The 12,566-nt window shown below is 47.9% G+C and overlaps 2 protein-coding genes across 2 annotated transcripts in view; one reads left to right on the forward strand and one right to left on the reverse strand.

Moving 5' to 3' along the window:
• Window positions 1-12,566, reverse strand: part of fbxo41 (F-box protein 41) — a 451,090-nt gene that overhangs the window by 431,304 nt on the left and 7,220 nt on the right. The gene's annotated exons all lie outside the window — the stretch shown is intronic.
• Window positions 1-12,566, forward strand: part of rtknb (rhotekin b) — a 177,418-nt gene that overhangs the window by 44,553 nt on the left and 120,299 nt on the right. Inside the window, exons 4-6 of the mRNA XM_080183009.1 lie at window positions 1,381-1,434; window positions 1,678-1,795; window positions 6,023-6,247. Coding sequence (XP_080039135.1) covers window positions 1,381-1,434; window positions 1,678-1,795; window positions 6,023-6,247 — 397 coding nt within the window. The remainder of the gene's footprint in view (window positions 1-1,380; window positions 1,435-1,677; window positions 1,796-6,022; window positions 6,248-12,566) is intronic.

The following is a 12,566-nucleotide window of genomic DNA, read 5'->3' on the forward strand; positions in this document are numbered from 1 at the left end:
CCGGGGCAGCACGGTGACACAGTGATTCACACTGCTGTCTCACAGTGCCAGGGACATGGGGCAGCACGGTGTCACAGTGATTAGCACTGCTGTCTCACAGTGCCAGGGACCCGGGGCAGCACGGTGACACAGTGATTAGCACTGCTGTCTGACAGTGCCAGGGACCCAGGGCAGCACGGTGACACAGTGATTAGCACTGCTGTCTGACAGTGCCAGGGACCCGGGGCAGCACGGTGACACAGTGATTCACACTGCTGTCTCACAGCGCCAGGGACCCGGGGCAGCACGGTGAGACAGTGATTAGCACTGCTGTCTCACAGTGCCAGGGACCCGGGGCAGCACGGTGACACAGTGATTAGCACTGCTGTCTCACAGTGCCAGGGACCCGGGGCAGCACGGTGACACAGTGATTAGCACTGCTGTCTCACAGTGCCAGGGACCCGGGGCAGCACGGTGACACAGTGATTCACACCGCTGTCTCACAGTGCCAGGGACCCGGGGCAGCACGGTGACACAGTGATTCACACTGCTGTCTCACAGTGCCAGGGACCCGGGGCAGCACGGTGACACAGTGATTAGCACTGCTGTCTCACAGTGCCAGGGACCCGGGGCAGCACGGTGACACAGTGATTAGCACTGCTGTCTCACAGTGCCAGGGACCCGGGGCAGCACGGTGACACAGTGATTCACACTGCTGTCTCACAGTGCCAGGGACCCGGGGCAGCACGGTGACACAGTGATTAGCACTGCTGTCTGACAGTGCCAGGGACCCGGGGCAGCACGGTGACACAGTGATTCACACTGCTGTCTCACAGTGCCAGGGACCCGGGGCAGCACGGTGACACAGTGATTCACACTGCTGTCTCACAGTGCCAGGGACCCGGGGCAGCACGGTGACACAGTGATTCACACTGCTGTCTCACAGTGCCAGGGACCCGGGGCAGCACGGTGACACAGTGATTCACACTGCTGTCTCACAGTGCCAGGGACCCGGGGCAGCACGGTGACACAGTGATTCACACTGCTGTCTCACAGTGCCAGTGAGCTGAGTTCAGTTCCTGGCTTCGATCACTGTTTGTGCAGACTCTGCATGGGTTTTTCCCGGGTGCTGCGGTTTCCCTCGCTGAGCCCGAACGATGTGCTGGTTAGGAGGCATTGCCCTTGCCAAATTCTCTGTCAGTGTAACCTGAACAGGTGCTGGAGTTTGGCGACTTGGAGATTTTCAGAGTAAATTCACTGTAGTTAATTTAAGCCTTCTTGTGACACTAATAAATAAACTTAAATTACTTCCCATCTGCTGATCTAATGTGATGTTCGCTTGTCAGTAATTGAGACCAACTCAATTTCAGAAAGTTGATGTTCTTGTGTTCTTCTCAATAGACCTTCGTATTCCTCTCATGTGGAAAGATACTGACTACTTCAAAAATAAAGGAGGTGAGAAATGATTTATTTCTGTCTGACTGGACTTTAGTTGAGATACCTATTTGTTGGAGGACTGGGGGCTCGGGGAGCAGGGGTTGGAAAAAGAGAGGGATGGACAGGAATGGAGTGGGAGTATGGGAAGGAACACAAGCTTATAGTGGAAGAACGTGCAAAAGAACCGGGATGTGGGAATATGGAGCATTGTGTGCATTAGGAGTGATTAATTACAGGTCTGATTCTCTGTGTTCCCCACAGATATGCACCGATATGCTGTGTTTGCATTGGTAAAGATTGGCTGTGATATCTATGACACTGACATGGTGTTGGTGGATCGTACCATGACAGATATTTGTTTTGAAAATGCCTTTCTGTTGTAAGTAGAAAACTGTGCTTCCTGGTCAAACAATATAATTTCCAAATGTTCAGTCAGGCAGCATGATGGGTGCAGGCTCGGAGGGCCAAAGGACCTGTTCCTGCACTGTCATTTCTCTGTACATATGTCTCTATTTCATAATCATCAAATCATTCAGGTTTTTTTATTCTTATCATTGTCAAGTCTGAGTGACCTGATACATGGAGCCCAAAAAGCAAGTCAGAAGACAAATGGAATATTGTTTCCTGTGAGGGGAATATAATGTCAGTACAATATAGAATATAATACAAATATAGTATAAAAATAATATAGATATAGTATAGAATATGGTATAAATACAATAGAACATAGAACATTCCAGCACAGTCCAGGCCCTTCGGCCCTCGATGTTGCACCGACCAGTGGAATCAATCTAATGACCCTCTAACCTAAACTATTCCAATGTTATCCATACGCCTATCCACTGACCATTTGAATGCCCTTAAAGTTGGTGAGTCCACAACTGCTGCAGGCAGGGCATTCCACACCCTTACTACCCTCTGAGTAAAGAACCTACCTCTGACATCCATCCTATAATTACCACCCCTTAATTTAAAGCTATGTCCCCTCGTGTTAGCCATCACCATCTGAGGAAAAAGACTCTCACTGTCCACCTTATCTAACCCTCTGATCATCCTGTATACCTCAATTAGGTCACCTCGTAACCTCCTTCTCTCTGACGAAAACAACCTCAAGTCCCTCAGCCTTTCCTCATAAGACCTTCCCACCATACCAGGCAACATCCTGGTAAACCTCCTCTGCACCCTTTCCAATGCCTCCACATCTTTCTGATAATGCGGCGACCAGAACTGTACGCAATACTCCAAGTGCGGCCACACCAGAGTTTTGTACAGTTGCAACATGACCTCACGGCTCCGAAATTCAATCCCTCTACCAATAAAAGCTAACACACTGTACGCCTTCTTAACAACCCTATCAACCGATTTAATGGGATTTGGGGTTAAACATAGGCCTCGTAGGTCGGGATATGATCAGTGCAACTTGTGGGCCGAAGGGCCTGTTTGTGGTGTAGTTTTCTATGTTCTGTGTTCTCTGTTCTATTAACCTGGGTGCCAACTTTCAGGGATCTATGCACATGGACACCGAGATCTCTCTGCTCATCCACATTACCAAGAGTCTTTCCATTAGACCAGTACTCTGTACTCCTGTTACTCTTACCAAAGTGAATCACCTCACCCTTTTCCGTATTAAACTCCATTTGCCATCTCTCGGCCCAGCTCTGCAGCTTATCTATGTCCCTCTGCAAACTGTAACATCCATCCTCACTGTCTACAACTCCTCCGACTTTGGTGTCGTCAGCAAATTTACTAATCCATCCTTCTACACCCTCATCTAGGGCATTTATGAAAATGACAAACAGCAGTGGCCCCAAAACAGATCCTTGAGGTACACCACTTGTAACTGAACTCCAGGTTGAATATTTCCCATCAACCACCACCCTCTGTCTTCTATCAGCTCACCAATTCCTGATCCAAACTGCTAAATCACCCTCAATCCCATGCATCTGCATTTTCTGTAGTCGCCGACCGTGGGGAACCTTATTAAATCCATATATACAACATAGAACATAGAACACTACAGCACAAACAGGTCCTTCGGCCCACAAGTTGCGCCGATCACATCATCACCTACCAACCTACAGACCTATCTATAACCCTCAATCTCATTAAACCCCATATACTCATCCAGGAGTCTTTTAAAAGACCCCAGCGAGTTCGCCTCCACCACCACTGACGGCAGCCGATTCCATTCACTCACCACCCTCTGAGTGAAAAACTTACCCCTAACATCACTTCTGAACCTCCCTCCCCGCACCTTAAATCTGTGTCCTCTCGTAGCGACCATTTCAACCCGGGGAAATAGCCTCTGAGAGTCCACCCTATCTATTCCTCTCAACATTTTGTAAACTTCTATCAGGTCGCCTCTCAACCTTCGTCTCTCCAGGGAAAAGAGTCCCAGCTCCCTCAACCTAACTTCATAAGGCATGCCTCCCAGTCCAGGCAACATCCTTGTAAATCTCCTCTGCACCCTTTCAATAGCTTCTACATCTTTCCTATAGTGAGGCGACCAGAACTGCGCACAATACTCCAAATGAGGCCTGACAAGGGTCTTATAAAGTTCCAGCATTACCTCCCGACTCCTAAACTCAATCCCTCGATTAATGAAGGCCAGTACACCATACGCCTTCTTGACCACCTCCTCCACCTGCGAGGCCGATTTAAGAGTCCTGTGGACCCGGACCCCAAGATCCTTCTGCTCCTCAACACTACTAAGACTTCTGCCCTTGATAGTGTACTCGTTCATCCCGTTGGTTCTGCCAAAATGGACGACTACACATTTATCCGCGTTGAAGTCCATCTGCCACTTCTCCGCCCAGTCCTGCATCCTATCTATGTCCTGCTGCAACTTTTGCCATCCTTCCAGACCATCCACAACACCACCGACCTTAGTGTCATCAGCGAACTTACTTACCCATCCCTCCACTTCCTCATCCAGGTCATTTATGAAAATGACAAACAACAAGGGTCCCAGAACAGATCCTTGAGGCACTCCGCTGGTGACTGACTTCCATTCAGAAAAAGCCCCATCCACAACCACTCTCTGCCTTCTGCAGGCAAGCCAGTTCTGGATCCACAAGGCCAAAGGCCCTTGGATCCCATGCCCTCTCACCTTCTCAAGAAGTCTTGCATGGGGGACCTTATCAAACGCCTTGCTGAAGTCCATGTACACTACGTCCACGGCACTTCCTTCGTCAATGTGTTCAGTCACATTATCGAAGAACTCAACTAGGCTTGTAAGGCACGACCTGCCCTTGACAAATCCATGCTGACTATTCCTGATCATGTCAAACCTCTCCAAATGTTCGTAAATCTTGTCCCTCAGAAGCCTCTCCATCAGCTTACCAACCACTGAGGTCAGACTCACCGGTCGGTAATTTCCCGGGCTATCTCTGTTCCCTTTCTTGAAAATAGGAACTACATCCGCAATCCTCCAATCCTCTGGAACCTCTCCCGACTCCATTGACGACGCAAAGATCATCGCCAGGGGCTCTGCAATCTCTTCCCTCGCCTCCCACAGTATCCTGGGGTACATCCCATCTGGTCCAGGCGACTTATCTACCTTGATAGAATTCAAAAGTTCCAACACATCCTCCTCCTTAATATTCACGTACTCAATCCTTTCCATCTGCTGCAAATCCATAACAAAATCTCCCAGATCGGCTTCCACTGTGAATACTGAGGCGAAGTACTCGTTAAGCACCTCCGCCATTTCTTCTGGTTCCACACAAACCTTTCCCCCCTCACCTTTTATAGGTCCTATCCCTTCTCTTCTCATCCTTTTACCTTTCACATATTTATAGAAGGCCTTGGGATTCTCCTTAATCTTACCCGCCAAGGTCCTCTCATGACCCCTTCTGGCTCTCCTAATTTCCCTTTTAAGTTCCCTCCTACAGTCCTTATACTCCTCAAGATCTTTAACATCTCCTAATTCCCTGAACCTCTTGTACACCTTCCTTTTCTTCCTGACTAGGTTCAACACATCCTTTGTGCACCACGGTTCCCTCGACCCACCAAAACCCCCTCGTCTCATCGGAACGTTGTCATTCAGAGCTCCAGACACACATTCCTTGAATATCTGCCACCTTCCTTCGGTACTTTTCCCTAAGAACGCCTCCTTCCAGTTTATTTGCCCAAGTAACTTCCTGACTTCTTCTGCTGCTTTATCAACTGCTTTATCCTTATTCACCTCTTTGGTCACCTTCTCAAAGAACTCAGTAAGGTTTGTGAGGCACCACAAGGTGGGTTTTTACAACTCTTTTTTGCTGATAGTTTTATGATCACTGGTACATAGACTAGCTTTACTATTCCAGCTTTGTTTATTGATGCTACCTGCTGGTATGCATGTGTTTGACCTTGAGTCTCGAGGAATTTAGCCTGGGCTTCTGGATCACTTGTTTAGTGACAATTTCACTGTATCACTGTCTGTCTGAGTTGATGTTCCTCCCCTGTCCCCGGCTGTATCTCTCTCTCTGCCTAATTCTCTTCTTCTTTGTGATTTTTCTCCCTGTTGGATTTTTCACTGTCACCATTCCCTTGTCGATGGACATGATGTGTTTGGTGATTTGTTGGTGGTGCTATTTTGTGATGATATTATTTTCTGTTGTAGTTCCAGTGTTGGGCCTGATTTTGACATGAAGATGGAGATATACAGTTGTTGTGTAGAAGAGGATTTCTCGATTACCAGTGCTCCCAAAAAGCTGGCCTGCAAACTCAGCAGTTCGCTCGGACGCTCAGCAGGGAAGAAGGTTCGCGCCAGCCTTGAGAACACTGGAGAGAGTGCAACAGCCAATGGTGGTACCAGCCCTCTCCTGCTGCCCACTGCAGCAGTGCCGTATGTTCTTCATATAACCATAGAATAGTTACACACAAAACAAGACTATTCCGTCCATCTAGTCACCATGAGTGGCATGGTGGCATGGGGGTTAGCATTTCTGCCTCAGCACCAGGAACCCGGGTTCAATTCCCAGCTTGGGTCACTGTCTGTGCGGATTTTGCATGTTCTCCCCGTGCCTGTGTGGGTTTCCTTCCACAGTCTGAAAGATGTGCTGGTTAGGGTGCATTGACTGCTAAATTCTTACTCAGTGTACCCTGAATTCTTACTCAGGTGCTGGAGTGTGGTGACTTGGGGATTTTCACAGTAATTTCATTACAGTGTTAATGTAAGTGGACTTGTGGCACTAACAAAGAAACTTTCATCTGTGCCAGCTCTCTGTAGCAATGACTCAGCTAGTTTTCAGGGGTAATTACAAATGGGCGGCAAATGCTGGCTTTGCAGAATATAGGGCGAATGGAAGGACTCTTAGTAGTGTTGACGAGCAGAGGGATCTCAGGGTACATGTGTATAGCTCCCTGAACGTTGCCACCCAGGTTGGTAAGGTTGTTAAGAAGGCGTACGGTGTGTTAGCTTTTATTGGTAGAGGGATTGAATTTCAGAGCCGTGAGGTCATGTTACAACTGTACAAAACTCTGGTGCGGCCGCACTTGGAGTATTGCGTACAGTTCTGGTCGCCGCATTATAAGAAAGATGTGGAGGCATTGGAAAGGGTGCAGAGGAGGTTTACCAGTGTTAGTGCGAGTGGGCGAAACGACCACTACGGATTCAGGGTGAAGTTCAGTAACGGCACAACTTTATTTTCTTTTACGTCGACGGAGAAGCGCAGTCAGGACATACAATCGGACTGTCCCGAAAGCACTCTGCCCGTCCCTCACAGCAGGTTATAGTTATACCTGAACTTCGGCGCAGTGTGTGATTCAAATGCTAATACTTTATTTACAGTATTCGACCTTAGCCATCCTGTCTCGATGTTTCCAAGTGTTGAGGAAATTGTTTTAGGTGTGTGTTAATTGTTTTGTCTGATTGGTTATTAATGGTCTAGAATCTCTGGGGTTTGAACCATAGGCGTGTTATTGATCTCAAAAGAGGTTTTGAGGGGCCAGAAATGTTTCCTTAACTGTATTAATTTGAGGTGTCTCCATGGGTTGTTTGACTGGTGAGGAAGTGCTGATGTTGATGGGGTGGGGATGTGTTCTTTAATTTAGTTCCTGTAGGTGCCATCCTGTCCAATTTCCCTTCTGTGCGAGCCCTCATTTGCATTCTAAAAGCATGCTCTTGGTGACTGATCAGTGTCTGTTACTTTGTGATTTTAATGGAGAGGCTCTGAGTGTAACTTTAGTTTGCTTCCATTTTGTGTGCCCAATTTCATAAAATTTGTTGTCCGATAACAGTTCCCCCTGTCGGTCGGGAGTGGGCTTGTCCGTCTCCCTCAGACTGATTTTCTTAACAAATTTAGTGTCCGGTGCTCCCTGCATTTGCACGCTGCAGTCGTACAGTTTCGGGGAACCCCGGGTTTGTCAAATTAGGTGTATGCGGGAGAAGTCTTCCCGATTTGTTAATTGTCCCATATTGCCAATCATTCTGATTAGTTCCCTCCTAGTTTTGGTTTTCTTGCGCTGGGGGTATGTATCGCACATTATGACCCCCCAGGATATTGCCAGTATGAGTTGGATGGCAACCAGTATGTGCGAGATTATCCGGATCCAGGGGTGAACGTCTACACTTAGACCCCAGTCCCACACCCTCTGAACCCATGTCTGGCTCTGTAAGGCTGACCCTGTGTCATGCTCTAGGTACACAAAGCCTGGTGGCCACCAGGTATTAGAATCTTAATATTAACTAATCTCTATAAACGAATCTACTTTGGCAATTCCTCTACATCTATATCCACATATACACATATTAGAGCCATGGCTGATGTGTGGCTCTCCTCCGTCCGAGAGATGAAGGTTGTTAATTCAATCTCCGCTGTGTGGATAGAGGTGGTTAGTTATGGGTTGATACGTGGCCCGTTTATGTCGACGGATTATCCTCGTCCCTACGGTCGGTCTGTCCTGTCTCCCCCCGCCCCGGGGTGGTACGCCTTTAGCTGTGACCAGTGTTTCCAGCGGCCTTTCCCTTTGATGTCAACACAGGCACATGTGTCGCTGGTGAGGATAATCTTATGGGGTCCGACCCATTTCGGTGTGAACCCTGTTTGATCGGGGGCAACTCGGACCAAAACCTTGTCCCCTACCTGGGCGAGTGTCGGGGTACGGCAGATGTCATGTTTCCTAACCTGGTCTTTTATAGCCTGCTGGTCTCTGGCTGAGGGGTGTAGCTCTCTGAGTTGGTGGTCTAACTGTTGCACACATCTTTTCATTTTATCCCGGAGGGGGGCCAGTTCCTCTCCTCCTGCCGGTATGTTTTCTGGGAGTCTCATTGCCCTCCCCGTCATTAATTCAAATGGTGTAAGTCCTACAGTGCGACCGGGGATGGCTCGTAGGTGCATTAAAATACAGGGAAGGACATCTACCCACCCCTGACCTGTCTCGGTGATTGACTTGGCAATTGCGTTTTTAAGTGTGCGGTTCATTCGCTCGACCATCCCAGAACAAAGAACAACCCAGCACGGGAAACAGGCCCTTCGGCCCAACGAGCCCGCGCCGCCGCATCACCCTACACCTATTCTACCCTGCGTGTCTACGAATAGAACCCCTGACTTAGCCAGATTCAGGGGAGAATAGTGTCAATTTGGTAAAACCAATCAGCCTAAGAGCACAGCTTTGGGGTGTGGGAGGAAACCGGAGCACCCGGAGAAAACCCACGCAAGCGCAGAGAGAATGCGCAAACTCCCACAGACACTGGCCCAAATCCACAGCAAACAGTGATAGTCACTGAGCTGTCGTGTTGCTGGTCCAGTTTAAGCGTACACAAACGACGTGAAGTACTAGGCTATTCTTGAAACAACCAAGAGCAGCCCTCGTATGCCCCATCGTGTGTATGCCCCTCGTTGGACAACAAGGCGGACCGAAGCACCTGTGGATTAAAAGAGAAAAACATCAGTATCATCCACATCCTTATACACACATTCAAGGAAATCCCCAAGTGAAACAAGTGAGCCAGAAAATATGTTGGAAGGTCCATAGGAATCAGTTGATTCCCAGGGACGTCCCAAGGCCCCTGAACCTTATTTAAAACAATCTCCTATATCCTCCCATCTCCAACCCACTCATGTGCCTGTCTGAGTTACTCTTAAACAACTCCAGCGTGCCTGCCTCCACCACCTTACTTGGCAGAGCATTCCATATCCCCATTACCCTCTGTGTGAAAAACCTCCCTCTAACATCCAAATACCTCGTCCCCCTCATCCTAAGCCCGTGGCCCCCGTAATGTGCGTTTCCAACCTAGGAAAAAGCTTACCACTGTTTACTCTGTCTACACCCTTCATAATCTTATATACCTCTATTAGATCTCCCCTCAGTCGCTGTCTTTTGAGGGAAAACAACCCCAATTTGCCCAATCTTTCCTCATAACCCAGTCCTTCCATACCAGGCAGCATCCTGGTAAACCTCCTCTGCACTCTCTCCAGGGTCTCCACGTCTTTCCGGTAGTAAGGTGACCAGAACTGGACGCAGTACTCCAAATGCGGCCTAACCAACGTTCTATACAACTGCAACATTAGACTCCAGCTCTTATATTCTATACCCCTTCCTATAAAGGCTAACATACCATAAGCTTTCTTCACAACCTTCTCCACTTGTACTGCCACCTTCAAAGACTTGTGCACTTGCACCCTCAGGTCCCTCTGCGTTTCTATACTTTTTATAGGTCTACCCTTTATCATATAACTCCCCCCTACATTATTTCTCCCAAAATGCATCACCTCACATTTATCAGGATTAAGTTCCATCTGTCATTTATCTGCCCAATATACCAACCTATCTATATCCCGTTGTATTGCCTGACACTGCTCCTCACTGTCCGCCAATCCTGCCGTCTTTGTGCCATCTGCAAACTTGCTGATCACACCACGTACGCCTTCTTCCAAGTCATTTATATGTATTATATGGGGTTTAATGAGATTCAGGGTTATAGATAGGTCTGTAGGTTGGTAGGTGTTGATGTGATCGGCGCAACTCGTGGGCCGAAGGGCCTGTTTGTGCTGTAGTGTTCTATGTTCTATTACGAATAGAAGAGGTCCCAGTACTGAGCCCTGTGGCACACCACTAGTGACAGACCTCCAGCTAGAAAAGGACCCTTCCACTACTACTCTCTGTCTCCTCTTACCAAGCCAGTTATCAATCCATCTAGATACCTGGCCTTGTATCCCGTGAACCTTAACCTTTTCAACCAACCTACCATGAGGGACTTTGTCAAACGCTCTCACTGTCCACCCTATCTAATCTGATCATCTGGTATGCCTCTATTAAGTCACCTCTTAACCTTCTTCTCTCTAATGAAAATAACCTCAAGTTCCTCAGCCTTTCCTCATAAGACCTTCCCACCAGACCAGGCAACATCCTGGTAAACCTCCTCTGCACCCTTTCCAATGCCTCCACATCTTTCTGATAATGCGGCGACCAGAACTGTACACAATACTCCAAGTGCAGCCGCACCAGAGTTTTGTACAGTTGTAACATGACCTCACGGCTCCGAAACTCAATCCCTCTACCAATAAAAGCTAACACACCGTACGCCTTCTTAACAACCTTATCAACCTGGGTGCCAACTTCCAGGGAGCTATTCACATGTACACCGAGATCTCTCTGCTCGTCAACACTACCAAGTAACTTACCATTAGCCCAGTACTCGGTATTCCTTTTTTTCCTTCCAAAGTGAATCAGCTCACACTTTTCCACATTAAACTCCATTTGCCACCTCTCAGCCCAGCTCTGCAGCTTATCTATGTCCTTCTGTAACCTGCAACATCCTTCAGTACTGTCCACAGCTCCACCGACTTTCGTGTCATCCGCAAATTTACTAGCCAGAGAAACATAGAACAATACAGCACAGTACAGGCCCTTCGGCCCTCGATGTTGTGCCAAGCTTTGTCCGAACCCAAGATCAAGCTATCCCACTCCCTATCATTCTGGTGTGCTCCATGTGCCTATCCAATAACCACTTGAAAGTTCCTAAAGTGTCCGACTCCACAATCCTTCTATACCCTCATTTATAAAAATGAGAAACAGCAGTGGCCCGAAAACGTCACTGAATTGTGGTCGCTGTCACCAAAGTGCTCACCTACCTCCAGAGGGGTACCAATATCCTGGCTGGAGATTTGCTAATGCTCTTTGGGAGTGTTTCAACTAATTCAGCAGGGGGATGGGAGCCTGAATTGTAGCTCCAGTGTACAGGAGCTTCATAGAATCCCTACAGTACAGAAAGAGGCCCTTCAGCCCATCGAATCTGCAACGATCACAATCCCACCCAGGTTCTACCCCCAATCCATACATATTTTTACCCACTAATTCTCTCTAACCTATGCATCTACAGTCAATTTTAGCACGGCCAATCAACCTAACCCGCACATGTTTGGACTGTGGGAGGAAACCGGAGCACCCGGAGGAAACCCATGCAGACACGAGGAGAATGTGCAAACTCCACACAGACAGTGACCCGAGCTGGGAATCAAACCCAGGACCCTGGAGCTGTGAAGCAGCGGTGCTAACCACTGTGCTACCATGCTGCCTTTGAGAGGTTGAGAATAGTGAGGTCACGAATAAGGTTTTAAGGTCACAGGAGTGTAACCGGCAGGCAGGAGGGTGGTTTGAAGTTTGTCTATTTCAACACCACAGCATCCAAAATAAGGTGGGTGAACTTGCAGCATGGATTGGTACCTGGGCCTTCGATGTTGTGGCCATTTCAGAGACATGGTCAGACACACACATTCTCAAACAAACGACAGATGCCACCTGATGCAATTTCTGTGGATTTTATCAACAAATCTCCCCCCTCCCCCACGATGTTTGGAACACTGTGAGCCAAATTATCTTATCTGAATTTCACATGTTAGCTTTCAAACACCACTCTCAAAAACATACTTCAGAATTTCCACTCAAACAAGACTCTCTCTCAGATGTCCTCACCAAGAATCCACATCCAGCATTTCAGTCTCTCCTTCAGTATTTCTCTGTCCTGGATTGCAGGGTGTATTCCAGCTTCCACACAATCTCTTAGGTACCCAGCCACACCAAGAGAACACCACTGCTTCACTGGCTATATTAAGGCGTCGCCGAACTTTTGATTTACCTCATATATCTGCTTCTCACCTAGCCGAATTTAAATGTGGTTCTTGCAACTGGTTCTTTAATTCAAAGCACTTTCTCTGCTTTTC

The sequence above is a fragment of the Carcharhinus amblyrhynchos genome, unplaced genomic scaffold (genome assembly GCF_965287045.1).
Source record: "Carcharhinus amblyrhynchos unplaced genomic scaffold, sCarAmb.v2.hapA chromosome_115, whole genome shotgun sequence".
Lineage (NCBI taxonomy): Eukaryota > Metazoa > Chordata > Chondrichthyes > Carcharhiniformes > Carcharhinidae > Carcharhinus > Carcharhinus amblyrhynchos.